This window comes from Oncorhynchus clarkii, chromosome 2 (assembly GCF_045791955.1).
Source record: "Oncorhynchus clarkii lewisi isolate Uvic-CL-2024 chromosome 2, UVic_Ocla_1.0, whole genome shotgun sequence".
Lineage (NCBI taxonomy): Eukaryota > Metazoa > Chordata > Actinopteri > Salmoniformes > Salmonidae > Oncorhynchus > Oncorhynchus clarkii.
Genome location: NC_092148.1, coordinates 59,972,691 through 60,000,663, shown reverse-complemented (window position 1 = coordinate 60,000,663; position 27,973 = coordinate 59,972,691). Strand labels below are relative to the sequence as shown.

The window sequence follows — 27,973 nt, the reverse complement described above, 5'->3', positions numbered from 1 at the left end:
TTCAGGCGGATCAATGGAATGCTCATTTGTTTAAAAGGGCTAAAGGCAGAGGAAAATTAGCTTCAACGTGCTAATTTGATTATTGAAGTCAAAGTAGATCCCTACAAGACTTTGAGGCTTTGAAGAGGAGAAACAAACAAAATATATCAATAGGTTGAAAGACAGACGGAACATAGTAAACCATTAAAAGGGAATACTATCATTAGCAACAAGTACAGAACACATACAGGGACACTTATTCCTACATTCCCACTCATATCAGTTCATGTGTCATTCACTCTCTCTGTCTTACTCAAATAGAAACAAACTCACTACCTGCAATCATGACAGAAAATGTAAGCTCAAGGATGGACACCCCAACCAACATTTCCTTGGTGGGCCCAGGGGACCCCATATCTCAGTCTCTGGAGTACAAGACTGTGGCAGTGTTCCTGGTTCTGCTGGTCTGTGGACTTGGCATTGTGGGTAATATCATGGTGGTTCTGGTGGTCCTCACCACGCGACACATGCGTACGCCCACCAACTGCTACCTGGTCAGCCTGGCCATAGCGGACCTGACCGTGCTGGTGGCCGCTGGTCTGCCTAATGTGTCAGACAGCCTGATGGGCACCTGGGTGTTTGGGCATGCTGGCTGCCTTGGTATCACCTACCTTCAGTATCTTGGCATCAATGTGTCCTCCTGCTCCATTACAGCCTTCACTGTGGAGAGGTAAGTGACACCTCAACTACCGTACCCCATTTACACATCATCAAGTACCAGCCATATACGGTGCATTCAGAAAGTATTCAGACCCCTTGACTTTTTCCAATTATTGTTACATTACAGCCTCACTCTACAATGGATTAAATCATTATTTTCCCCTCATCAGTCTACACATAATAACCCATAATGAAAAGGGTTTTAGAAATGTATGCTAATTTATAAAAAATGTAAAAAACGGAAATATCACATTTACATAAGTATTCAGACCCTTCACTCAGAACTTTAATGAAGAACCTTTGGCAGCGATTACAGCCTCAAGTCTTCTTGAGTATGACGCTACAATCTTGGCACACCTGTATTTGTGGAGTTTCTCCCATTCTTCTCTGCAGATCCGTACTCCAGGTTGGATGGGGAGTGTCACTACACCGCTATTTTCAGGTCAATCCAGAGATGTTCGACGGGGTTGAAGTCCGGGCTCTGGCTGGGTCACTCAAGAACATTCAAAGACTTGTCCCGAAGCCACTCCTGCATTGTCTTGGCTGTTTGCTTATGGTCGTTGCCCTGTTGGAAGGTGAACCTTCACCCCAGTCTGAAGTCCTGAGTGCTCTGAAGCAGGTTTTCATTAAGGATCTCTTTGTATTTTGCTCCGTTCATCTTTCCCTCAATCCTAACTAGTCTCTCAGTCCCTGCTGCTGAAAAACATCCCCACAGCATGATGCTGCCACCACCATGCTTCACCGTAGGGAAGGTGCCAGGTTTCCTCTAGACGTGACGCTTAGCATTCAGGCTAAATACTTCAATCTTGGTTTCATCAGAACAGATAATCTTGTTACTCATGGTCTGAAAGTTTTTTAGATGCCTTTTGACAAAGTAGGCTGTTGTGCCTTTTACTGAAGAGTGGCTTCCGTCTGGCCACTCTATGATAAAGGCTTGATTGGTGGAGTGCCTCAGAGATGTTTGTCCTTCTGGAAGGTACTCCCATCTCCACAGAGGAACTCTGGAGCTCTGTCAGAGTGACCATCAGGTTCTTGGTCACCTCCCTGACCAAGGCCCTTCTCCCCCGATTGCTCAATTTAGCCAGGCGGCCAGCTCTCGGAAGAGTCTTGGTGGTTCCAAACTTATTCTGTTTAACAATGATGGAGGCCACTGTGTTCTTGGGGACCTTCAATGCTACAGACATTTTTTGTTACCCTTCCCAGATCTGTACCTCAAAACAATCTTGTCTGGGAGCTCTACAGAAAATTATTTTGACCTCATGGCTTGGTGTTTGCTCTGACATGCACTGTCAACTGTGGGACCTTACATAGACAGGTGTGTGACTTTCCAAATCATGTCCAATCAACTGAATTTACCACATGTGGTCTCCAATCAAATTGTAGAAACATCTCAAGGATGATCAATGGAAACAGGATACACCTGAGCTCAATTTCGAATGTCATAGTAAAAGGGTCTGTAGCAGTACCAGTCAAAAGTTTGGACACACCTACTCAATCAAGGGTTCTTCCTTATTTTTACTATTTTCTACATTGTATGGAATAACACATATGGAATTATGTAGTAACCAAAAAGTGTTAAACAAATTAAAATATATTTTAGATTTTTGATTATTCCAAGTAGCCACTCTCTGACTTGATGACAGCTTTGCACACTCTCAGCATTATCTCCACCAGCTTTACCTGGAATGCTTTTCCAACAGTCTTTAAGGAGTATGCTGAGCACTTGTTGCCATTTTCCTGTTTCCTGTTGATAAACAAATGATAGTCCCACTAAGTGCAAGCCAGATGGGAAGCCATATTGCTGCAGAATGCTGTGGTATCCATGCTGGTTAAGTGTGCCTTGAATTCTAAATAAATCACAGACAATGTCACCAGCAAAGCAGCCCCACACCATCACACCTCCTCCTCCATGCTTCATGCTTCATTTCTGAGGCTGGTAACTCTAATGAACTTATCCTCTGCAGGAGAGGTAACTCTGGGTCTTTATTTCCTGTGGCGGTCCTCATGAGAGCCAGTTTCATCATAGCGCTTGATGGTTTTTGCGACTGCACTTGAAGAAACTTTCAAAGTTCTTGAAATGTTCCTGATTGACTGATCTTTATGTTTTAAAATAATGATGGACTGTCATTTCTCTTTGCTTATTTGAGCTGTTCTTGCCATAATATAGACTTGGTCTTTTACCAAATAGGACTATCTTCTGTATACCACCGCGACCCTGTCACAACACAACTGATTGGCTCAAACGCATTAAGAAGGAATGAAATTCCACAAATTAACTTTTAACAAGGCACACCTGTTAATTGAAATGCATTCCAGGCATCTGTCTCAACCAGCAGGGCAGTATTTTCACGTCCGGATGAAAAGCATGCCTAAAGTAAACTGCTGTCACGTTCTGACCTTTATTTCCTTTGTTTTGTATTTATTTAGTATGGTCAGGGCGTGAGTTGGGTGGGCAGTCTATGTTTTGATTTTCTATGATTTGGGATTTCTATGTTTCGGCCTAGTATGGTTCTCAATCAGAGGCAGGTGTCATTAGTTGTCTCTGATTGAGAATCATACTTAGGTAGCCTGGGTTGCACTGTTTGTTTGTGGGTGATTGTCTATGTTAGTGGCTTGTGTCAGCACAGGTCTCGGTTGTAGCTTCACGGTCGTCATTGGTTTATTGTTTTTGTTACTCTTTTGTATAGTCTTGCAGTGTTCAGTGTTCTCTTTATTAAAATTCACTATGAACACATACCACGCCACATTTTGGTCCTCTGATCCTTCTCGCCTCTCCTCTTCAGATGAAGAGGAGGAAGACCGTGACAACTGCCTATTACTCAGGCCCAGAAGCTAGGATACGCATGTAATTGGTAGACTTGGATCTAATACACTCTAAAGTTTCTAAAACCGTTAAAATCATGTCTGTGAGTATAACAAGTGTCACTCCATGTGGACTCTACTGTTTGGTGCGAGTGAACTGGAACGCGCTTCACTTTGTTTTTATCCGGTATTGGAAACAGTTTATCCCTTCTTAAATTTTATCGTTTATTTATGTTTTAGGATACCTGAGGTTGGATTAGGAACGTTGTTTGAAATGTTTGGACCAAGTTTACAGGTAACTTACAGTGCCTTGCGAAAGTATTCGGCCCCCTTGAACTTTGCGACCTTTTGCCACATTTCAGGCTTCAAACATAAAGATATAAAACTGTATTTTTTTGTGAAGAATCAACAACAAGTGGGACACAATCATGAAGTGGAACGACATTTATTGGATATTTCAAACTTTTTAACAAATCAAAAACTGAAAAATTGGGCGTGCAAAATTATTCAGCCCCTTTACTTTCAGTGCAGCAAACTCTCTCCAGAAGTTCAGTGAGGATCTCTGAATGATCTAATGTTGACCTAAATGACTAATGATGATAAATACAATACACCTGTGTGTAATCAAGTCTCCGTATAAATGCACCTGCACTGTGATAGTCTCAGAGGTCCGTTAAAAGCGCAGAGAGCATCATGAAGAACAAGGAACACACCAGGCAGGTCCGAGATACTGTTGTGAAGAAGTTTAAAGCCGGATTTGGATACAAAAAGATTTCCCAAGCTTTAAACATCCCAAGGAGCACTGTGCAAGCGATAATATTGAAATGGAAGGAGTGTCAGACCACTGCAAATCTACCAAGACCTGGCCGTCCCTCTAAACTTTCAGCTCATACAAGGAGAAGACTGATCAGAGATGCAGCCAAGAGGCCCATGATCACTCTGGATGAACTGCAGAGATCTACAGCTGAGGTGGGAGACTCTGTCCATAGGACAACAATCAGTCGTATATTGCACAAATCTGGCCTTTAGTGGCAAGAAGAAAGCCATTTCTTAAAGATATCCATTAAAAGTGTCGTTTAAAGTTTCAAGCCACCTGGGAGACACACCAAACATGTGGAAGAAGGTGCTCTGGTCAGATGAAACCAAAATTGAACTTTTTGGCAACAATGTTTGGCGTAAAAGCAACACAGCTCATCACCCTGAACACACCATCCCCACTGTCAAACATGGTGGTGGCAGCATCATGGTTTGGGCCTGCTTTTCTTCAGCAGGGACAGGGAAGATGGTTCAAATTGATGGGAAGATGGATGGAGCCAAATACAGGACCATTCTGGAAGAAAACCTGATGGAGTCTGCAAAAGACCTGAGACTGGGACGGAGATTTGTCTTCCAAAGTCCAGACCTGAATCCAATCAAGAATCTGTGGAAAGAACTGAAAACTGCTGTTCACAAATGCTCTCCATCCAACCTCACTGAGCTCGAGCTGTTTTGCAAAGAGGAATGGGAAAAAATGTCAGTCTCTCGATGTGCAAAACTGATAGAGACATACCCCAAGCAACTTACAGCTTACAGCTTATCGCAGCAAAAGGTGGCGCTACAAAGTATTAACTTAAGGGGGCTGAATAATTTTGCACGCCCAATCTTTCAGTTTTTGATTTGTTAAAAAAGTTTGAAATATCCAAGAAATGTCGTTCCACTTCATGATTGTGTCCCAATTGTTGTTGATTCTTCACAAAAAAAATACAGTTTTATATCTTTATGTTTGAAGCCTGAAATGTGGCAAAAGGTCGCAAAGTTCAAGGGGGCCGAATACTTTCGCAATGCACTGTATTAGATGCTTTGTAGTCATGTTGGGAAAGTTGGAACCAATGTATTTCTGAATCAAACGTGCCAAATAAATCAAATCAAATTTTATTGTGGGGATATAAAGAAGGACATTATCGAACAAAAGGACAATTTCTGGGACATTTTGGAGTGCCAACAGAAGAAGATCTTCAAAGGTAAGGCATTTATTATATCGTTATTTCTGACTTTTGTGTCGCCACCTGCCTGGTTGAAAATTATCTTCATGTGTTTGTATGCGGGGCGCTGACCTCAGATAATCGCATGGTATGCTTTCGCCGTAAAGCCTTTTTGAAATCGGACACTGCGGCTGGATTAACAAGAAGTTAAGATTATATTTTCGTGAAACTTGAATATTGATATTTCTGTAGTTTGAATTTGGCGCTCTGCAATTTCACTGGATGTTGTCAAATCGATCCCGCTAAAGGGATTGGCGCGTGAAGAGATCACTAACAGGTTAATGTCAAGAGTGTGTAAAGCTGTCATCAAGGCATAGAGTGGCTACTTTGATGAATCTCAAATATAAAATATATTTTGATTTGTTTAACACTTTTTTTGTTACTTTATGTTTCCATATGTGTTATTTCGTAGTTTTGATGTCTTCACTATTATTCTACAATGTAGACAATCGTACAAATAAAGATAAACCCTTGAATGAGTAGGTGTGTCCAAACTGTATGTAAATAAGGTATTTCTGTTTCCGTATTTTTATACATTTGCAAAAATGTCTAAAAACCTATTTTGGCTTTGTCATTATCGGGTATTGTGTGTAGATTGATGAGGAAACATTTTTATTTAATCAATTTTAGAATAAGACCGTAACATAACAACATTTGGAAAAAGTGCCAAGGGGTTTGAATGCTTTCCTAATGCACTGTATACAAAAAAATATCTGAATAATTTACTGTATAAACGTCTCTGTAGAACAACATGCCGAAGAGTCTATTATTTGTTCTTCTCCATTTCCAGGTACATTGCTATCTGCCACCCAATGAGGGCCCAGACAGTGTGTACGTTGTCCCGGGCCAAGCGGATCATAGCAGGGGTGTGGGTTTTCACCTGTGTCTACTGCATGCTGTGGTTCTTCCTGGTGGACATCCAGGTAATGAAGGACAGCACCATCCAGTGTGGCTACAAGGTGTCCCGTGACCTCTACCTCCCCATTTACCTCATTGACTTTGCCATCTTCTACGTGATCCCTCTGCTCCTGGCCATAGTCCTGTACGGCCTCATTGCCCGCGTCCTGTACCTCAACCAACTCCCCAACCGGCCCGACGCGGGTACAGTCTCTGCTGGCGCCACCACGCTCCGCAGGAGCTGCAAGGAACCAGCAGACGAAGGAAAAGGGGGTCGTCAGGGCCGCCCAAAGAGTGTGCTCTTCTCCAGGAAACAGGTGCGTGTGTCAACGAATATGGAGCACCCTTTATTTTATGTAACCTTTATTTTGACAGAGAGTCATAATTACAAAGAATATACAAATCACACTAAGAAAAGCAAACCAGAGAGACAATTCAATCATAGAAAAACACATTCTTCAGTAAAAGGGTCCTCAATCAGCTGTCTGAATGGCCCTAGAGGCACCGAATCCTTCAGTTTCAGAGAGCTTTGGAGATTATTCCACAAGTAAGGTGCAAAAAACTTAAAGCAGATTGACCTACAGTAACTCAGTGGAGATCGAAGGGATCCCCAGTGCTAGCCATCCCTGAGACCGGGTCTGGCAGCTCGGACGTCTGTATGTTAACAATGAAGGTACGGTGAAAGTTTGTGCAATGGATCGATCTACAAGACTTTAAAGAAGTCTAGCCTGTTTTCTGATACAAAATATTTTGCACAGGGGTCAGCAGTTTTTATTATGTCAGTTATTGACAGTCACTCAATTTGCCATGTCAGCCAACAATTTTTTTATTTGTAGTGTGTCAGTGTCCTCTACTGTCTCCTTTCTCATTATTTTGTTCAAAATAGTAGATCATAAACACTTTGTGTTTCAATTATTCAAAAACAAAGGATTCTTCACCCGGTAGTGGTTCTGAAAAGTTGTCTATAGTCATTTCCATATTGATTACCAGAGTTTTTGTCAATGACCTAGAACAAGAATTCGATCAATTGATTTAAAAAAAATGGTGTTGCTAAATTAGTCTAGCCAGCTATCTAAACTTGTAGTAATTATGGCCGAATACCAACCGGGCATGCAGGGCACATGCCCAGGGGCCCTGACCTCCAGGGGGTCCCCATTTATTTTGTCACTCTCACTCAGATATCATATTAACATGGCATAAGTTATGACAAAATGTGTAGAATTGCTGGAATTTAGCTTTAAAATGTGTTATGTTCCCCAGCAAGAAAACAAAATACTGTGACTCTCAGAATGGGGAACTAACAAAGAGTCACTGACAACAGGCAAAACGAAACAGGTGGGGTTTTAGGAGGGGTTCTAAAAGACATTCATGGAGGTGTCCACTGAAAGTTGACTAACAACAACTGGAATCTAAAAGACACCCACCACGAGCTCCCAATAAATTTGCCCAAGAAGAGGCAAACAAAAAACTTAAAGACAGGAAGCAAACCAAAAAGTTGAGCAAAACAAAAACAGAGAGGATCAAATAAAGGATTGTTTGTCTAGAAGTTCAAATAGGGAGCGCCAACTAAACGTGTTAACCCTCCACATCTCTCAAGACCACTGGAGCACTAGGCCAGCCACTCTTGAATACCATTAGGGCCAGCAAAGGTGAAACACTAATGAGATGGCAACCAGCACAGGTGTAACACATACTGACTAACATTGTGACACCAAACGTTGCACCTAACTCATCAATATGCTTTTTGAAAGATAGCTTTTCATCAATCCAGATGCCCAGATATTTATAATTGGCATGATCAATGTGGGCACCATCCAATGCAAAAATAATCAGATACATTTTTTGGTGTTTTGGAATATAATATACTTGGTTCAGACAGGATACACCACGCATTCATTCAACGATTAGAAAAAGATTACAATACATACAATATGTTAGTCTTAGCATTAGGCTCTGCTCCTTCAGGGTATCTCACTGGCTCATGTTAATTTTAAAGGCCCAGTGCACTCAAAAACGTGTATTTATATATACAAAAGTATGTGGACACGCCTTCAAAATTTTGTGGATTTGGCTAGTTCAGCCACACCCGTTGCTGACAGGTGTATAAAATCTGGCCCACAGCCATGCAATCTCCATAGTCAAATATTGACAGTAAAATGGCCTTACTGAAGAGCTTAGTGACTTTCAACGTGACACCATCATAGGATGCCACCTTTCCAACAACAGTTTGTCACGTTTATGCCCTGCTAGATTTCTAGCCGCCCCATGACAAAATGCGTAGAATTGCTGGAAAATAGCTAAAACAAAGTTTTCCAGCTAATTTGTGTTTTCTTTATGTATTATTTCTCACATTGACAGAAAATCTTACATTGATGAAAATCTTAAGTGTTATTACATACAGCCGGAAATAACTATTGGATATCAGCGCGATGTCAATTTACAATTTACACTACGACCAGGAATACGACTTTCCCGAAGCGCATCCTTTGTCCGCACCACCCAGGGCATTTCAACTGATTCCAGAGGCCGACCAAAAACAACAGCGCCGGAGAAGATGGAGACAGAGCGGCCTTCTGGTCAGACTTCGGAGTCGTGCACACCAACCACCACTTCCGAGTATATTACTCGCTAATGTCCGGTCCCTAGATAACAAGTTCGACAAAATCGGGGCAAGGGTTGCTTTCCAAAGAGACATCTCAGAGATAGTAACATACTCTGTTTCACAGAAACATGGCTCTCTCGGGATATGCTGTCATAGTCAATACAGCCACTGGATTGTCAGTGCGTCACGTCGACAGGAATAAACATCAAGCCGACAGGAATAAACGACTCATGGTGTAATTGTAACAACATACAGGAACTCAAGTTATTTTGTCCACCTGACCTAGAATTGCTCACAATCAAATGCAGACCATATTATCACCCAAGAGAATTCTCTTAGATTATTGTCACAGTCGTGTATTTCCCCCTTCAAGCCGATACCACAACGGCCCTCAAGGAACTTCACTGGACTTTATGCAAACTGGAAACCATATAATTCCATTTATTGTAGCTGGGGATTTTAACAAAGCAAATTTGAGAACAAGGCTACCTAAATTCTATCAGCACATCGACTGTAGCACTCGCGCTGGAAAAACACTGGACCACTGTTACTCTAACTTCCGTGATTCGCTGAGTGAGTTTTTATAAGGAAGTGTATATGAGATGGTGTACCCACTGTGACTACTAAAACCTGCCCAAACCAGAAACCAGGAACCATCACTCACGCCGCCAAACTTACCCTAGTAAAACTGACTATCCTACCGATCCTCGACTTCGGCGATGTCATCTACAAAATTGCTTCCAACACTCTGCTCAGCAAACTGGATGCAGTTTATCACAGTGCCATCCGTTTTGTCACTAAAGCACCTTATACCACCCACCACTGCGACCTGTATGCTCTAGTCGGCTGGCCCTCGCTACATATTCGTCGCCAGACCCACTGGCTCCAGGTCATCTACAAGTCCATGCTAGGTAAAGCTCCGCCTTATCTCAGTTCACTGGTCACGATGGCAACACCCACCCGCAACACGCGCTCCAGCAGGTGTATCTCACTGATCATCCCTAAAGCCAACACCTCATTTGGCCGCCTTTCGTTCCAGTTCTCTGCTGCCTGTGACTGGTACGAATTGCAAAAATCGCTGAAGTTGGAGACTTTTATCTCCCTCACCAACTTCAAACATCTGCTATCTGAGCAGCTAACCGATCGCTGCAGCTGTACATAGTCTATCGGTAAATAGCCCACCCATTTTTACCTACCTCATCCCCATACTGTTTTTATTTATTTACTTTTCTGCTCTCTTGCACACCAATATCTCTACCTGTACATGACCATCTGATCATTTATCACTCCAGTGTTAATCTGCAAAATTGGAATTATTCGCCTACCTCCTCATGCCTTTTGCACACAATGTATATAGACTCTCATTTTTTTCTACTGTGTTATTGACTTGTTAATTGTTTACTCCATGTGTAACTCTGTGTTGTCTGTTCACACTGCTATGCTTTATCTTGGCCAGGTCGCAGTTGCAAATGAGAACTTGTTCTCAACTAGCCTACCTGGTTAAATAAAGGTGAAATAAAAAATAAAAAGATGGCGGCATTCGCGCAAAGCCACCACATTTAACCATGGAAAGATGACTGGGAATATGGCGAATACAAAGAGTATAGTTATTCCCTCTGCAAGGCAATCAAACAAGCAAAATGTGAGCATAGAGACAAAGTGGAGTCGCAATTCAACAGCTCAGACACGAGATGCATGTGACAGGGTCTAGAGACAATCACGGACTACATAAGGAAGCCAGCCACGTCACGGAAACCGACGTCTTGCTTCCAGACAAACTAAACACCTTCTTTGCCCCCTTTGAAGATAATACAGTGCCACCGACATGGCCCGCTTCCAAGGACTGTGGGCTGTACTTCTCCGTGTTAACACTCGCAAGGCTGCCGGCCCAGACGGAATCCCTAGCCGCGTCCTCAGAGCCCGGGTAGACCAGCTGGCTGGTATGTTCACTGACATTTTCAATCTCTCCCTATACCAGTCTGCTGTCCCCACTTGCTTCAAGATGTCCACCATTGTTCCTGTACCCAAGAAAGCAAAATTACTTGCACTTACTTCTGTCATAATTACCTTTATTTAACCAGGCAGGCCAGTTGAGAATAAGTTCTCATTTACAACTGCAACCTGGCCAAGATAAAGCAAAGCAGTGTGACACAAACAGCACAGAGTTACACATGGGATAAACAAACATACAATAACACAATAGAAAAATCTATATACAGTGTGTTCAAAAGTAGGGAGATTAGGGAGATAAGACAATAAATAGGCCATAGTGGAAAAATAATTACAATTTAGCAATTAAACACTGGGGTTATAGATGTATAGAAGATGAATGTGCAAGTAAAGATACTGGGGTGCAAAGGAGCAATAAATAAATAATAATAATATGGGGATGAGGTAGTTGGGTGGGCTATTTACAGATGGGCTGTGTACAGGTGCAATGATCGGGAAGCTGCTCTGACAGCTGATGCTTAAAGTCAGTGAGGGAAATATAAGGCTCCAGCTTCAGTGATTTTTGCAATTCGTTCCAGTCATTGGCAGCAGAGAACTGTAAGGAAAGGCGGCCAAAGGAGGTGTTGGCTTTGGGGATAACCAGTGAAATATACCTGCTGGAGCGCGTGCTACGGGTGGGTGCTGCTATGCTGACCAGTGAGCTAAGATAAGGTGGGGCTTTAACTAGCAAAGACTTATAGATGACCTGGAGCCAGTGGGTTTGGTGACAAGTATGAAGCGAAGGCCAGCCAACGAGAGCATACACATCGCATTGGTCGGTAGTATATGGGATTTGGTGACAAAATGGATGGCACTGTGATAGACTACATCCAATTTGCTGAGTAGAGTGTTGGAGGCTATTTTGTAAATGACATCGCCGAAGTCAAGGATCGGTAGGATAGTCAGTTTTACGAGGGTACGTTTGGCAGCATGAGTGAAGGATGCTTTGTTGCGAAATTAAGTGTTTTGAGAGACTAGTCAAAGATCATATCACCTCCACCCTACTTGCTACCCTAGACCCACTCCAATTTGCTTACCCCCCCAATAGGTTTACAAACAATGCAAATTGCCATCACACTGCACTCTGCCCTATCCCATCTGGAAAAGAGGATGTAAGAATGCTATTCATTGACTATATCTCAGCATTCACCATAGCACCCTTCAAGTTCATCATTAAGCTTGAGGCCCTGGGTCTCAACCCCTCCCTGAGCAATTGGGTCCTGGACTTCCTGATGGGCCGCCCCCAGTTGGTGAAGGTAGGAAACAACAACTCCACTTCGCTGATCCTCAACACTGGGGCCCCACAAGGGTGCGTGCTCAGCTCCCTCCTGTACTCCGTGTTCACACATGACTGCATGGCCATGCACGCCTCCAACTCAATCATCAGGTTTGCAGACGACACAACAGTAGTAGGCTTGATTACCAACAACGGCGAGACAGCCTACAGGGAGGAGGTGAGGGCTCACGGAGTGTGGTGTCAGGAAAATAACCTCTCACTCAACGTCAACAAAAGAAAGGAGATGATCGTGGACTTCAGGAAACAGCAGAGGGTGCACCCCCCCCCATCCACATCGACGGGACAGCAGTGGAGAGGCGGAAAGGTTTAAGTTCCTCGGCGTACACATCACAGACAAACTGAAATGGTCCACCCACACAGACAGTGTGTTGAAGAAGGCGCAACAGCGCCTATTCAACCTCAGGAGGCTGAACAAATTTGGCTTGTCACCTAAAACCCCCACAAACGTTTACAGATGTACAATTGAGAGCATCCTGTCGCACTGTATCATCGCCTGGTACGGCAACTGCACCATCCACAACAGCAGGGATCTCCAGAGGGTGGTGCGGTCCGATATCACAGGAAGGCCAAAAAGATCATCAAGGTCAACAACCACCCGAGCCACTGCCTGTTCACCCCACTACCATCCAGAAGGCGAGTTCAGTACAGGTGCATCAACGCTGGGACCGAGAGGCAGCTTCTATCTCAAGGCCATCAGACTGTTAAACTAGCACAGACAGGCTGCTGCCTACATACAGACTTGAAATGATTGGCCACTTTAATAATGTCACTTTAATAACGTTTACATATCTTGCATTACTCATCTCATATGTATATACTGTTTTCTATACTATCTATTGCATCTTAGCTTATGCCGCTCTGTCCTTGCTCATTCATATATTTATATATTCTTATTCCTTTACTTATATTTGTGTGTATTAGGTATTTGTTGTAGAATTGTTAGATATTACTTGTTAGATATTACTGCACTGTCTGAACTAGAAGCACAAGGATTTCGCTGCACTTGCAATAACATATGTTAACCATGTGTATGTGACCAATAGAATTTGATTTGATTTAGAGTTTCCCCGGTAAACTGTACGTGATGTTATTGTGAAGTGGAAACGTCTAGGAGCAACAATGGCTCAGTCGTGAATTGGTAGGCCACACAAGCTCACAGAAATGGACACCAGAGTGCTGAAGCGTGTAGTGTATATAAATCGTCTGTCCTCAGTTGCAACACTCAATAACGAGTTCAAAACTGCCTCTGGAAGCAACGTCAGCACAATAACTTTTCATCGGGAGCTTCATGAAATGGGTTTCCATGGCCGAGCAGCCGCACACAAGCCTAAGATCACCATGCGCAATGCCAAGCATCAGTTGGAGTGGTGTAAAGCTCACCGCCATTGGACTCAGTATAAGTGGAAATGCATTCTCTGGAATGATGAATCAAGCTTCACCAACTGGCAGTCCGACGACGAATCTGGGTTTGGTGGATGCCAGGAGAACGCTACCTGCCCGAATGCATAGTGACAACTTTAAAGTTTGGAGGAGGAATAATGGTCTGGGGCTGCTTTTTATGGTTTGGGCTAGGTCCCTTAGTTCCAGTGAAGGGAAATCTTAGCTACAGCATCCAATGTCATTCTAGACAATTCTGTGCTTCCAACTTTGTTGCAACAGTTTCGAGAAGGTCCTTTCTTGTTTCAGCATGACAATTCCCCCATGCACAAAGTGAGGTCCATGGTTTGTCGAGATCGATGTGGAAGAACTTGACTGGCCTGCACAGAGCCCTGACCTCAACCCTATCTTTCACCTTTGGGATGAATTGGAACACAAACTGTGAGCCAGGCTGTTAAAGCAGCAAAGGGGGGGACCAGCTTCATAAAAATGCCCATGAGTTTGGAATGATATGTTCGGCGAGCAGGTGCCCACATAATTTGGGTCATGTTGTTTACATACAGTATATATATTATATTATGAGGTTGAAATAATACTGTGAAATTGTGAAAATTTTGATAATGCCATTTTAGTGTGATGCATGAAACACAACAAGTATCTCACTGCCAATAAACTGCCAATAGGTACTCATCACAGTGGGAGGTTGATCCTTCTCTTGCTAGAACAAAAATGATACCTGCTGCGTGCCGTCCCGGTAGCAACATACCTATTGATTCTCCTAGTAGAATCACAATTCTCGTTAGTGGCCAACAACTTGACTTTGAGCCAAACGAACCCATACATGGGGGAGCCCCCCAAAAAAGCGGGCACCTCCATACATCCACTGATGAGCCAGTCACACTTCATATGCAAGGTATGCTATGGGATGGTAGCTACTGCCACCTTCTAGTTTGGAGTATTTTAACAAGGTTGAGTGGCTGACGACTTCCAAGGTCTTTGCGGTTTGAACACAAAAGAGATTGATTGCCAACACTTTGTTCAGAGGTGCTAAGTACTGTTGACAGGCAAATGTTTGCCAACACTACCTGTGCGTCTAAGTTTTATGAGTCTATTGACAAGCTTTAAGTCTGAGCCTTAAAGCTTGTGCTTCAATCTAAGTAACGTATTACAAAATGGAGATCAAAATTCGTCAATTTAAGCTAGAGATATCTGTTTTTTTGCAATCCACCGTATCCGCCTTTGTCAGACTTCCTCATCTGCGGTAGAAGGTGGCCAAGCTACAGATGATGTTTGTCAGACCATGAGACATCCCGAAAATCAGTCTTCTCATCAAAATGTCTGTAGCATCCAAAATGTTTGGCCTACAAACTACTATGACCACTCTATGGAAAGATGAGACTCTCATGAACACAATACTGTTTTCTGTTTTGCTCCACGACTCCCAAGAAGTTGTTACCGCCGATGTGTCAACTTCTGTCTGTAGCGTCCGAACTGTTTGGTCTACAAACTTTTATGACCACGCTATGGAAAGGGGAGATTATCACAAATTATCACAAATACGATGGTGTTCTCTGTTTTTCTCTATGACCCCCACAAGTTTCACGGGACTCGTCTGAAGGTAACTGGTACTGGCTGAATCCCTGAATCCTTTGGACACCACCGCCCGTAAGGGAATGGCCTCGGGATACCGGGTGGCATAGTCTACGATTACCAGGATGTACCGGTGTCCTCGTGCTGTTTTTACCAGGGGTCCCACTATGTCCATGGCAATGCGTTCAAAGGGCACCCCGATGATCCGTAGGGGGGACCAGTGGGTTTCAGAACGTTTACACAGATCAGACACAGACAGAGTAGGATTAGCTCAGTTTCAAAGGTGTTTATTAAATAGTCCAAAAGATAAGAATAGGTCTCCCCCAAGAGACCCTCTCTGGAATACCGTCTTCTGGGCTCCGGGTCTCGCTGTATCCTGTCGGGATCAAAAACTGAACTCCCTCCTGTTACCTCTGGTACCGTCCCCAACTATATGGGAGTCCTTTCTTCCCCCAATCTCTCCCCTCTGTGCTGCCCTTCTGGCAGCTTTATGGGACTTGTACAGCTGGTGAGCAATCAGCCCTTGATTACTCACAAATCCCCAATCAGCCCCAATTAGTCCTGGCCGGAGAATCTGTCGAGACCTGGCACATCCAGCAGATGGAGCCATTGCCTCGTGATGTATACACCGTCTGTCACCAGGCCTCGACGAGTCTCCCCCTGGTGGCTGACCTGCTGTACGCCACAATACACACATCAATCTACATACAATAAATACCCCATAATGACAAATCAAACTCACGTTTTTAGAAATGTTTGAAAGCAGATGTTCGATCGGGTTCAAGTCCAGGCTCTCGCTGGGCCACTCAAGGACATTCAGAGACTTGATCCGAAGCCACTCCTGCGTTGACTTGGCAGTGCGCTCTGGAGCAGGTTTTCATCAAGGATATCTCTCTGCTTTGCTTTTTCATCTTTCTGTCGATTCTGATTAGTCTCCCAGACCCTGACGCTGAAAAACATCCCCACAGCAAGATGCTGCCGCCACCATGCTTCACTGTAGGGATGGTGCCAGGTGTCCTCCAGATGTGACACTTGGCATTCAAGCAAAATAGTTCAATCTTGGTTTCATCAGACCAGAGAATCTTGTTTCTCCTGGTCTGAGAGTCTTTAGGTGCATTTTGGCAAACTCCAAGCGGTGTGTCATGTGCCTTTTACTGAGGAGTGGCTTCTTTCTGGTCACGCTACCATGAAGGCCTGATTGGTGGAGTGCTGCAGAGATGGTTGTCCTTCTGGAAGGTTCTCCTATCTCCCCTGAGGAACTCATAGTGACCATCGGGTTCTTGGTCACCTCCCTGACCAAGACCCTTGTCCCCCGATTGGTCAGTTTGGATGGTTGGCCAGCGCTAGGAAGAGTCTTGGTGGTTCCAAACTTTTTCCATTTAAGAAATGGAGGCCATTGTGTTCTTGTGGACATTCAATGCTGCAAAAATGTTTTGGTACCCTTCCCCAGATCTGTCTGTGCCTCGACACAATTGTGTCTCGAAGCTCTACGGACAATTTGTTTGGCCTAATGGCTTGGTTTTTGTTCTGACATGCACTGTCAACTGTGGGACCTTAAATAGACAGGCGTGTGCCTTTCCAAATCATGTCCAATCAATTGAATTTACCACATGTGGACTCCAACCAAGTTGTAGAAACATCTCAAGGATTATCAATGGAAACAGGATGTACCTGAGCTCAATTTTGAGTCTTATAGCATAGGGTCTGAATACTTATGTAAATAAGGCATGTCTGTTTTTTATTTTTTATAAATCTGCAAACATTCTAAAAAAATGTTTTCGCTTTGTCATTAATGAGTACTGTGTGTAGATTTCTGTCATTTAATATATATTTTTGTTCATTCATTATTGAATAAGACTAATGTAACAAAATGTGGGAAATGTCAAGGGGTCTGAAGGAAATGTATATATATTATTGAATGAATCTGTAGGCTAATAAAGTTATATGAAATGGCATACAGTGGTGCAAAAAATTATTTAGTCAGCCACCAATTGTGCAAGTTCTCCCACTTAAAAAGATGAGAGGCTTGTAATTTACATCATAGACACCTGTACACTTCAACTATGACAGACAAAATGAGAAAAAAAATCCTGAAAATCTCATTGTAGGATTTTTAATGAATTTATTTGAAAATTATGGTGGAAAATAAGTATTTGGTCACCTACAAACAAACAAGATTTCTGGCTCTCAAAGACCTGTAACTTCTTCTTTAAGAGGCTCCTCTGTCCTCCACTCGTTACCTATATTAATGGCACCTGTTTGAACTTGTTAACAGTATAAAAGACACCTGTCCACAACCTCAAACAGTCACACTCCAAACTCCACAATGGCCAAGACCAAAGAGCTGTCAAAGGACACCAGAAACAAAATTGTAGACTGAATCTGTAATAGGTAAGCAGCTTGGTTTGAAGAAATCAACTGTGGGAGCAATTATTAGGAAATGGAAGACATACAAGATCACTGATAATCTCCCTCGATCTGGGGCTCCACGCAAGATCTCATCCCGTGGGGTCAAAATGATCACAAGAACGGTGAGCAAAAATCCCAGAACCACATGGGGGGACCTAGTGAATGACCTGCAGAGAGCTGGGACCAAAGTAACAAAGCCTACCATCAGTAACACACTACGCCGCCAGGGACTCAAATCCTGCAGAGCCAGACGTGTCCCCCTGCTTAAGCCAGTACATGTCCAGGCCCGTCTGAAGTTTGCTAGAGAGCATTTGGATGATCCAGAAGAAGATTGGGAGAATGTCATATGGTCAGATGAAACCAAAATATAACTTTTTGGTAAAAACTCAACTCGTTGCGTTTGTAGGACAAAGAATGCTGAGTTGCATCCAAAGAACACCATACCTACTGTGAAGTATGGGGGTGGAAACATCATGCTTTGGGGCTGTTTTTCTGCAAAGGGACCAGGACGACTGATCCGTGTAAAGGAAAGCATGAATGGGGCCATGTATTGTGAGATTTTGAGTGAAAACCTCCTTCCATCAGCAAGGGCATTGAAGATGAAACGTGGCTAGGTCTTTCAGCATGACAATGATCCCAAACACACCGCCCGGGCAACGAAGGAGTGGCTTCGTAAGAAGGAACCTTTCAAGGTCCTGGAGTGGCCTAGCCAGTCTCCAGATCTCAACCCCATAGAAAATCTTTGGAGGGAGTTGAAAGTCCATGTTGCCCAGCAACAGCCGCCAAAACATCACTGCTTTAGAGGAGATCTGCATGGAGGAAATGGCCAAAATACCAGCAACAGTGTGTGAAAACCTTGTGAAGACCTCTGTCATTGCCAACAAAGGGTATATAACAAAGTATTGAGATAAACTTTTGTTATTGACCAAATACTTATTTTCCACCATAATTTGCAAATAAATTCATTACAAATCCTACAATGTGATTTTCTGGATTTTTTTTTCTCATTTTGTCTGTCATAGTTGAAGTGTACCTATGATGAAAATTATAGGCCTCTCTCATCTTTTTAAGTGAGGTAACTTGCACAATTGGTGGCTGACTAAATACTTTTTTGCCCCACTGTATATTAGGCCGTATTATTTTGCCATTTTAGGGGAAACACTTGAATGAAATACAGGCTTACTACTTCTAAGTCTCAAACGCCCCCAGGAGACAAACGCACAAGGAACACAATTCAAGCTTCAGCAAAGGACAACAGAAAACACACCTCTTTTAACAGGGAAATCATAATGAGTAAATAGGACACACCTGAGTGTCGTTAATGTCTCTTGGATGTTCTCTGCCGCCCTCTGGTGACAGGTAGAACCATGACACTCTAACGCAGTTCCACCTCCGACACCGCCAAAACTGCTTTGCGGATGTCGGCTGGCGTGGATCTGATAGAATCTAGCCCAGTCATTCAAAAGTATACAGGAGTTTCATCAGAACTTCAGACTTCCAATGAATAAAAGAGCAAAGAGTATCTGTTGGAGAACTGAGACTATAATCATCAGTAGCACTTTATGATAACACCGTGTGCAAAAGCATTTATAATGAATTAGTAAATTGTTTATCATGATAGTAATCTAGTTATTCACGCATTTATAAACAACTTTTAAAGTATTTAATAATGATTAATAACATCACTCATAAGATGTTCAGGTCCTCATAAACCATTTACTAACCATTAGTTAAGTCGTTTTATGTGTCCTCATCTAAAGTGTGGGATATTTATACTTTATAAATTCTTTATAAATGTTTTGAGCGGCCAGTGTAATTTCTCACAAAAAGATGGACATGCCATTGGTAGACATTCCAGCAGTACCTGGTGCTCCTTAAGGTCTCAAAATGGCCCCTAGAACATACATTCAGTTGGCCTGCACATAGCCCTGACCTCAACCACATCGAACACCTTTGGAATTCATTTGAATGCCGACTGTGAGCCAGGCCTAATCGCCCAACATCAGTGTCCGACCTCACTAATACTCTTGTGGCTGAATGGAAGCAAGTCCCCGCAGTAATTTTCCAACATCTAGTGGAAAGCCTTCCCAGAATAGTGGAGGATGTTATACTGTAGCAGCAAAGGGGGGATCAACTCCATATTAATGCTCATGATTTTGGAATGAAATGTTCGACGAGCAGGTGTCCGCATACTTTTGGCTATGTAATGTATCAATGGTTAAACAACAAGCACACAATACTGAGGGGGTGAATTGCAACCAACAGGCAGAATGTAGTGCTGTGCTACGCTTTACTAACAGATTTCTTAAAAAGCTACTACTGGGAGATTACATACACCTGAGTGTTAAAGCAAACTTGCTTGCAACAAAGTGACTCCCCTATCAAGGTATTTTGGTACTTTCCTTATACACTAGCCTATGCCAAAGTCCCCACATGGGTTGCCGCTGTCGGCTCCTGGCTTATATTCGTCGCATCTTTGATATTTGCCTCTCCAAAGGTGAGGCATGATGAGGCTTTTTTTCAGCGGTATTGACCTCACAATAAACCAGATTAGAGTAACTGCATGACAGCTTTGTGGTGCTGAAACATGAAGCGGCAGCCGCAGCGCAATCAATAAGAGGTAGCCCTACCTGTTTAACAGACTAAATTATGGACTGTCCACAGATTTGTCAGCCAACTCCTCCAATAGTGTCACCACTCTTTAAATACCTCTGTGTCCATGAAGGGCTTGATGTGTTAAGTTAAAACCAGTGCTTGAATTGAAGGGGCAGGCCTATGTGAGGGTATGCCATAGTCTATTTTTGTTAAAGAAAATGGCAAAAAGCAAACCCCTTGTTAGCTTACATCTTTGAAAAACGAAACCGGATTCTGATTGTATAAAGCAATCTATAATGGCGCTTTCCTCCGCAATACTTTACGCTAGAAATTAGCTGCAAAATGCACAAGAAAGATGCAACTCCGATCACAGGAGGTTGGTGACACCTTAATTGGTGAGGACAGGCTGATGGTAATGGATGAAGCGTAATAAGTGTAATTGTATCAAATACATCAAACACATGGTTTACATGTTGTTGATGCCATTCCATTGGCTCAGTTCCATCCATTATTATGAGCCGTCCTCCCCTCAGCAGCCTCCACTGACTCCGATGCATATTGGGATATCTTTAGTTTGTCTCTATGAAATTCAGAGGCTGAGCTACGAAGATCTATAGTTGAGAAAAACAAAAAGAGACTAGTAATAGTCCTATGTTGCTATCAATTGAGCTATTCACCTTCTGTTAAAAAGGTGTTTAACTAGAGTCGATGTGTGCGCCCACGAGGAAATTTAATGAGGATAATAAAAAATCCCCATCAAAAAGTTAGAGGTTTCTATATTCTTGCATGGGCTGCATCTCAATCCACAGCATTTCAATCTGGGCTCCCGGGTGGCGCAGCGGTCTAAGGCACTGCATCTCAGTGCAAGAGGCATCACTGCAGTCCCTGGTTTGAATCCAGGCTGCATCACATCCAGCTGGGATTGGGAGTCCCATAGGTCGGTGCACAATTGGCCCTGCCTTGTCCAGATTTGGCTGGGGTAGCTCATGTACTGGAGGCAGCTCTGCAGAGGGGTCACTAGTTGGAACAGCCACAAAGTCTTAAATCTGATTCAATCCAAACCTTAACCACACTGATAACCCTAAGGCCTAACCCTAACCTTACATTTAGACCAAAAAGCAAATGTTTGTTTTCATACATCTTTATGATAATAGCCAAGTTTGGAGCTCAGTTCTGCCTCCAGGTCAAGATTCATGACAATAAACATCAACCTGCTTCTGTAACTGCGGTGGAAGGTGACAGAGCTACACCTGTGCTTGCCAGACCAGGAGACATCCCGAAAAACCAAATGCTTTGGGATAGCAACTAATATGACCCCACCATTCAAAAGCTGAGACTCTCACGAACATATAGGCCTACATGTAGGTTGTATTGCACTATTTTATTTTTTTATTTCACCTTTATTTAACCAGCTAGTTGAGAACAAGTTCTCATTTGCAACTGCGACCTGGCCAAGATAAAGCATAGCAGTGTGAACAGACAACACAGAGTTACACAGAGTAAACAATTAACAAGTCAATAACACAGTAGAAAAAAAAGACATTGTGTGCAAAAGGCATGAGGAGGTAGGCGAATAATTACAATTTTGCAGATTAACACTGGAATGATAGATGATCAGATGGTCATGTACAGGTAGAGATATTGGTGTGCAAAAGAGCAGAAAAGTAAATAAATATAAACAGTATGGGGATGAGGTAGGTCAAATTGGGTGGGCTAATTACCGATAGACTATGTACAGCTGCAGCGATCGGTTAGCTGCTCAGATAGCAAATGTTTGAAGTTGGTGAGGGAGATAAAAGTCTCCAACTTCATCGATTTTTGCAATTCGTTCCAGTCACAGGCAGCAGAGAACTGGAACGAAAGGCGGCCAAATGAGGTGTTGGCTTTAGGGATGATCAGTGAGATACACCTGCTGGAGCGCGTGCTACGGGTGGGTGTTGCCATCATGACCAGTGAACTGAGATAAGGCGGAGCTTTACCTAACTTACCTGATTTTAGATTGGAGATGTTTTATATGAGTCTGGAAGGAGAGTTTACAGTCTAGCCAGACACCTAGGTATTTATAGATGTCCACATATTCTAGGTCGGAACCATCCAGGGTGGTGATGCTAGTCGGGCGTGCGGGTGCAGGCAGCGAACGGTTGAAAAGCATGCATTTGGTTTTACTAGCGTTTAAGAGCAGTTGGAGGCCACGGAAGGAGTGTTGTATGGAAGGAGTGTTGTATGGCATTGAAGCTCGTTTGGAGGTTAGATAGCACTATGACTCAAGCCTCGTCTTTAGGTAACCGAGTACTGGGCTGAAACATGAATGAAAGTGAATAGAGCATTTCAGTGTCAAAGGTATCCGGGTCAATCCACAGTAAAACATATATCCTTATACACTGAGTGTACAAAACATTATTTAAATAATTTCTCTGGGCTAATAGCATTAAGTCTTAATTCAAAGTTTCATCCAATATACAGTTGAAGTCGGAAGTTTACATACACCTTAGCCAAATACATTTAAACTCAGTTTTTCACAATTCCTGACATTTAATCCAAGTAAAAATTCCTGTTTTAGGTCAGTTAGGATCAGCACTTTATTTTAAGAATGTGAAATGTCAGAATAATAGTAGAGAGAAGGATTTATTTCAGGTTTTATTTATTTCATCACATTCCCAGTGGGTCAGAAGTTTACATACACTCAATTAGTACTTGCCTTTGCCTTTAAATTGATTAATTGGGCCAAACGTTTTGGGTAGCCTTCCACAAGTTTCCCACAATAAGTTGGGTGAATTTTGGCCCATTCCTCCTGACAGAGCTGGTGTAACTGGGTCAGCTTTTTTAGGCCTCCTTGCTCGCACACACTTTTTCAGTTCTGCCCACAAATTGTCTATGAGATTGAGGTCAGGGCTTTGTGATAGCCTCTCCAAAACCTTGGCTTTGTTGTCCTTAAACCATTTTGCCACAACTTTGGAAGTATGCTTGGGGTCATTGTCCATTTGTAAGACCCATTTGCGACCAAGCTTTAACTGATGTCTTGAGATGTTGCTTCAATATAGCCACATAATTTCCCTTCCTCATGCTGCCATCTATTTTGTGAAGTGCACCAGTCCCTCCTGCAGCAAACCACCCCCACAACATGATGCTGCCACCCCCGTGCTTCACAGTTGGGATGCTGTTCTTCAGCTTGCAAGCGTCCCCCTTTTTCCTCCAAACATAACGATGGTTATTATGGCCCGACAGTTCTATTTTTGTTTCTCCAAAAAGTACTATCTTTGTCACCATGTGCAGTTGCAAACCGTAGTCTGGCATTTTTATGGCGGTTTTGGAGCAGTGGCTTCTTCCTTGCTGAGCATCCTTTCAGGTTATGTCAATATAGGACTCGTTTTACTGTGAATATAGATACTTTTGTACCTGTGTCCTCCTGCATCTTCACAAGGTCCTTTGCTGTTGTTCTGGGATTGATTTGCACTTTCCGCACCAAAGTACGTTAATCTCTAGGAGACAGAACGCTTCTCCTTCCTGAGCGGTATGAAGGATGCGTGGTCCCATGGTGTTCATACTTGCGTACTATTGTTTGTACAGATGAATGTGGTACCTTCAGGCGTTTGGAAATTACTCCCAAGGATGAACCAGACTTGTGGAGGTCTACACATTTTTTTGGGCTGATTTCTTTTGATTTTCACATGATGTCAAGCAAAGAGGCACTGAGTTTGAATGTAGGCCTTGAAATACATCCACAGGTACACCTCCAATTGATTCAAATTATGTAAATTAGCCTATCAGAAGCTTCTGAAGCCATGACATAATTTTCTGGAATTTTCCAAGCTTTTTAAAGGCACAGTCAACTTAGTGTATGTTAACTTCTGACCCACTGGAATTGTGATACAGTGAATTATACGTCAAATAATCTGTCTGTAAACAATTGTTGGAAAAACTACTTGTGTAATGCACAAAGTAGATGTCCTAACCGACTTGCCAAAATGATAGTTTGTCAACAAGAAATTTGTGGAATGGTTGAAAACAAGTTTTAATGACTCCAACCTAAGTGTATGCAAACTTCCGACTTCAACTTTATATATATTTTTTATTGATACCTACAGGTGTCCTAAAATTCTAAATGATCCATGGTATGACCATCTTAAAACAATTCCATATGTCAGCTTAGTAGAACCACCCCCTGTCGGGGCTCTGTCTGCGGTGTAAGGGTACGTTTTGAAAGTAGGCTACAATGCTTAGGATCATACGAGGTCTCAGATGTAATTATTTGCAAACAGCGACCGCGTCAAAAAGAGAAAATAAACATAGGCTACAAAACTCCTTTACTAGAGACATTGGTGATTTTATCTAAATTATTATATTATTGTCATTAAATAGAGTAGGTCTATTAATTGGACCGCCGACTATTAGCTCAGAATAATGGTGGTATAAAAAAATATATATTCTGCTAATGTCTTCAGTCATGTAACAAGACTGGAATTGAATGAATATGCCGAGATCTGGCATATTCAGGCTGGTATGGCCATAAGCCCTGTCTCGTGTGATTTCGGAAGCTAAGCAGGGTTGTGCCTGGTTAGTACTTGGTTGGGAGACTGCTTGGGAACCCCAGGTGCTGTAAGTTTGCTGTGACATGGTGAGGTGAAGAGACCAGATGATGAATCAGTGGTTAAGGATAACATAGTACTTTACTTAGAAATGGTAACGGAAGGATCACAGTAACACTGGGAAAACAACAAACACTAAGTCTCAAACTCACTCAGGAGACAAATGCACATTCCACACAATTCAAGCTTCAGCAAAGGATAACAGAAAACACACCTGTTTCAACAGGGAAATCATAATGAGTAAATAGGTCACACCTGAGTGTCGTTAATGTCTCTAGGGCGGTCTCTGCTGCCCTCTGTGGACAGTGGAACCATGACATAGAGCTGTCAAATCCACAAATGACGGACATTGCCATTGGATGGAACAAAACTACACCCAACTTTATATCCTTCAAATCCCATGCAACCGCGTAAGTTCATGCAACCGCATTACACGTTATATTGTCTACACCTCGATTAGACTGAAAAGCTATAAATACCCCCATCGAAATTAACACAACACTGTCATTATTTCTATACTTAATAGCGCCTACACTTTCTATTGCCCTTTTGAACTTCTAACGTGGTAAGGATAATAGGAAGGGAGAGGTTTTTGACACACGAGCAGCCGCTCACTGATTTGTTAACTCATACACCTCCAAGAGCGCCAAAACATGCAGTTGTCAGCTAACTCAGGTTAACGCTCGATCTGATTGAATCGAGGACGTAGTATAAGTACATGATTTTTGTCGACAATCTCCCAATGTACCTAATAAGAAAGGATGCTGCAAAGGGTGACTCTTTCTGCACTATTAGCTAGACCAGTGATTATCATTGTAGTGTATCCAAAGGTAAACTGGAGTTCTGTATTCAACCTAATGCAAACCTGAAGCTGTCTGTTTTGTTTGTGGCTTCATGTTGATAATCCCTCTACTGGTGATGCGTTAATTTTCCAACGGTGAGATGATGACACTTAAAGCTTCCACCTCCCTACTTCTCTCGCCTCAATTAAACACTTTGTTGTATCATGAATTTCTTTATTTCAACCAGGATTGCTGTCAATGACTGCTGTTTAACAAGCGTACTTTATCTCAAATAGCATTAAGCTTAAATAGGTTGTGTATGATAGGTTTATCAACTGCCCCTCTTTTGTGCAGGTTACCGTTTTTGATCTGAAGGCAGCTCTGCAGTGTGGTCACTAGCTGGCACAGCAGCAAAGTCATCAAATCTTTTTAAACCTAACCCTAACCTTAACCACACTGCTAACCCAAATGCATAACCCTAACCTTAAATTAAGACCAAAAAGCTCATTATTATTTACATACATTTTTACAATAATAACCCATTTTGACTTTGGAGCTGGCCCATCTAGCGGAAATCGCTCAGTTCTGACACAAGGACAAGACTCATCCCAATAAATGTCAACCTGCCTCTTTTGTGTTGCCATGATCAAACGTAGGAAGACTAAAAAAAGGTGGCCATGCTTCAACAACACATGTTTAAAATTCATACAGACAGAAAGGTGAGCAGGGGATAAAAGAAAGCCTGTGCCATTGTTTGGAAGTGATAAGGCTAATGAGTGGTGGTTATGGTGGTTCTTTCCATCTGTCTCACCGGGGTTCTGGAATGTCTGCCTGTGTGCCGTCACCATGGTCACAAAGCCAGGGGCTGAGTGATCCTACAGTACTCTCTCTCTGATTTCTTTGAGGATGTGCCTAGCTCTCAGATGGGGGCCTGTTCTCCCTAAGTCACTCAGGGCAACTGGGGCCTCGTAGACCCAATCCACTCTGGCTGAGAGTGGCCAAAGCAAACCAAGCCTCACACAGATACATACCAAATTGTGTTATAATGATACTGCAACACGTCTTCCCTGGTCTCACCTCTCCTGTCTCTACCACAGGTCACCAAGATGCTGTCAGTGGTGGTGATCCTGTTCGCCTTACTGTGGATGCCCTACCGGACCTTGGTCCTTATTAACTCCTTCGTTGACACACCTTACCTGGATGCCTGGTTTGTACTGTTCTGTCGGATTTGTATGTATGCCAACAGTGCCATCAACCCAGTAGTGTACAACCTGATGTCTCAGAAGTTCCGTTCAGCATTCCGCGGGCTCTCCCAGTGCCAGAGGCTGGAGGCCCACTGTACACTCTCCATGAACCAGACCGGCTACAGCATGGCCAGGGACCCACGCACCTCCCAACAGACTAGCAACGAGACCAAACAGGGGGCAAGGAGAGTGACCTGCACTGACACAGTGACAGAGTGGCAGAGCAAAGACACCTCCTCAGCCCAAGAGAGGAAGGATCTGCATCACCTGAAGGAAGAGAGGAAAGACACAAGCTTTGGTGAGATCAACTCCACACCTGGGCAATCTGAGATCAACTCCACACCTGGGCAATTTGAGATCAACTCCATACCTGGGCAATCTGAGATCAACTCCACACCTGGGCAATCTGAGATCAACTCCACACCTGGGCAATCTGAGATCAACTCCACACCTGGGCAATCTGAGATCAACTCCACACCTGGGCAATCTGAGATCAACTCCACACCTGGGCAATCTGAGATCAACTTCACACCTGGGCAATCTGAGATCAACTCCACACCTGGGCAATCTGAGACCAACTCCACACCTGGGCAATCTGAGACCAACTCCACATCTGGGCAAACTCAGATCAAAGCCACACCTGGGCAACATGAGATGAGTGAGGCAGGAATTAATCACACAGTTCTGTAGATAAAGCAAGCTTGTTTTAACATGAGTAAGTGAGTATTCACAAAACAATGTGGTAACATATCAAGCCCTTTAGGGCAAGGTTTCTCACACTATGGGTCGGGACCCAAAGTGGGTCCTGGGCATTATACATCTACGTATATACAGTAATTCTTCTTTTAATTTGAGTTGTTGAAGGATGATTTGAGTAACATGAGGACGGTCAATTTCTCATTTGGGTTTCGAGCTGAAAAAGTTTAAGAACCCCTGCTTTATGGTATTGCAGGATGCATTAGATTGGAAAAGTAATCCATATAATTACCATTGAATAAGCACTATCACCTATTGCAGAATGATAAGATTCAGGCAATTAACAGTTTTATAATTTAGGATTCTCGGTGTTTGGCTGATCGTAAA

The 27,973-nt window shown here is 43.0% G+C and overlaps 1 protein-coding gene across 1 annotated transcript; it reads left to right on the top strand.

Annotated features, from left to right (window-relative positions):
* The first annotated feature begins 323 nt into the window (after positions 1–323).
* LOC139381858 (thyrotropin-releasing hormone receptor-like) lies at positions 324–27,580 on the top strand. Its single transcript, XM_071125688.1, has 4 exons — positions 324–709; positions 6,313–6,736; positions 26,744–27,384; positions 27,493–27,580. The coding sequence occupies exons 1-4, from the start codon at positions 324–326 to the stop codon at positions 27,578–27,580; spliced, it is 1,539 nt and encodes a 512-aa protein (XP_070981789.1).
* The last annotated feature ends 393 nt before the right edge of the window (positions 27,581–27,973 follow it).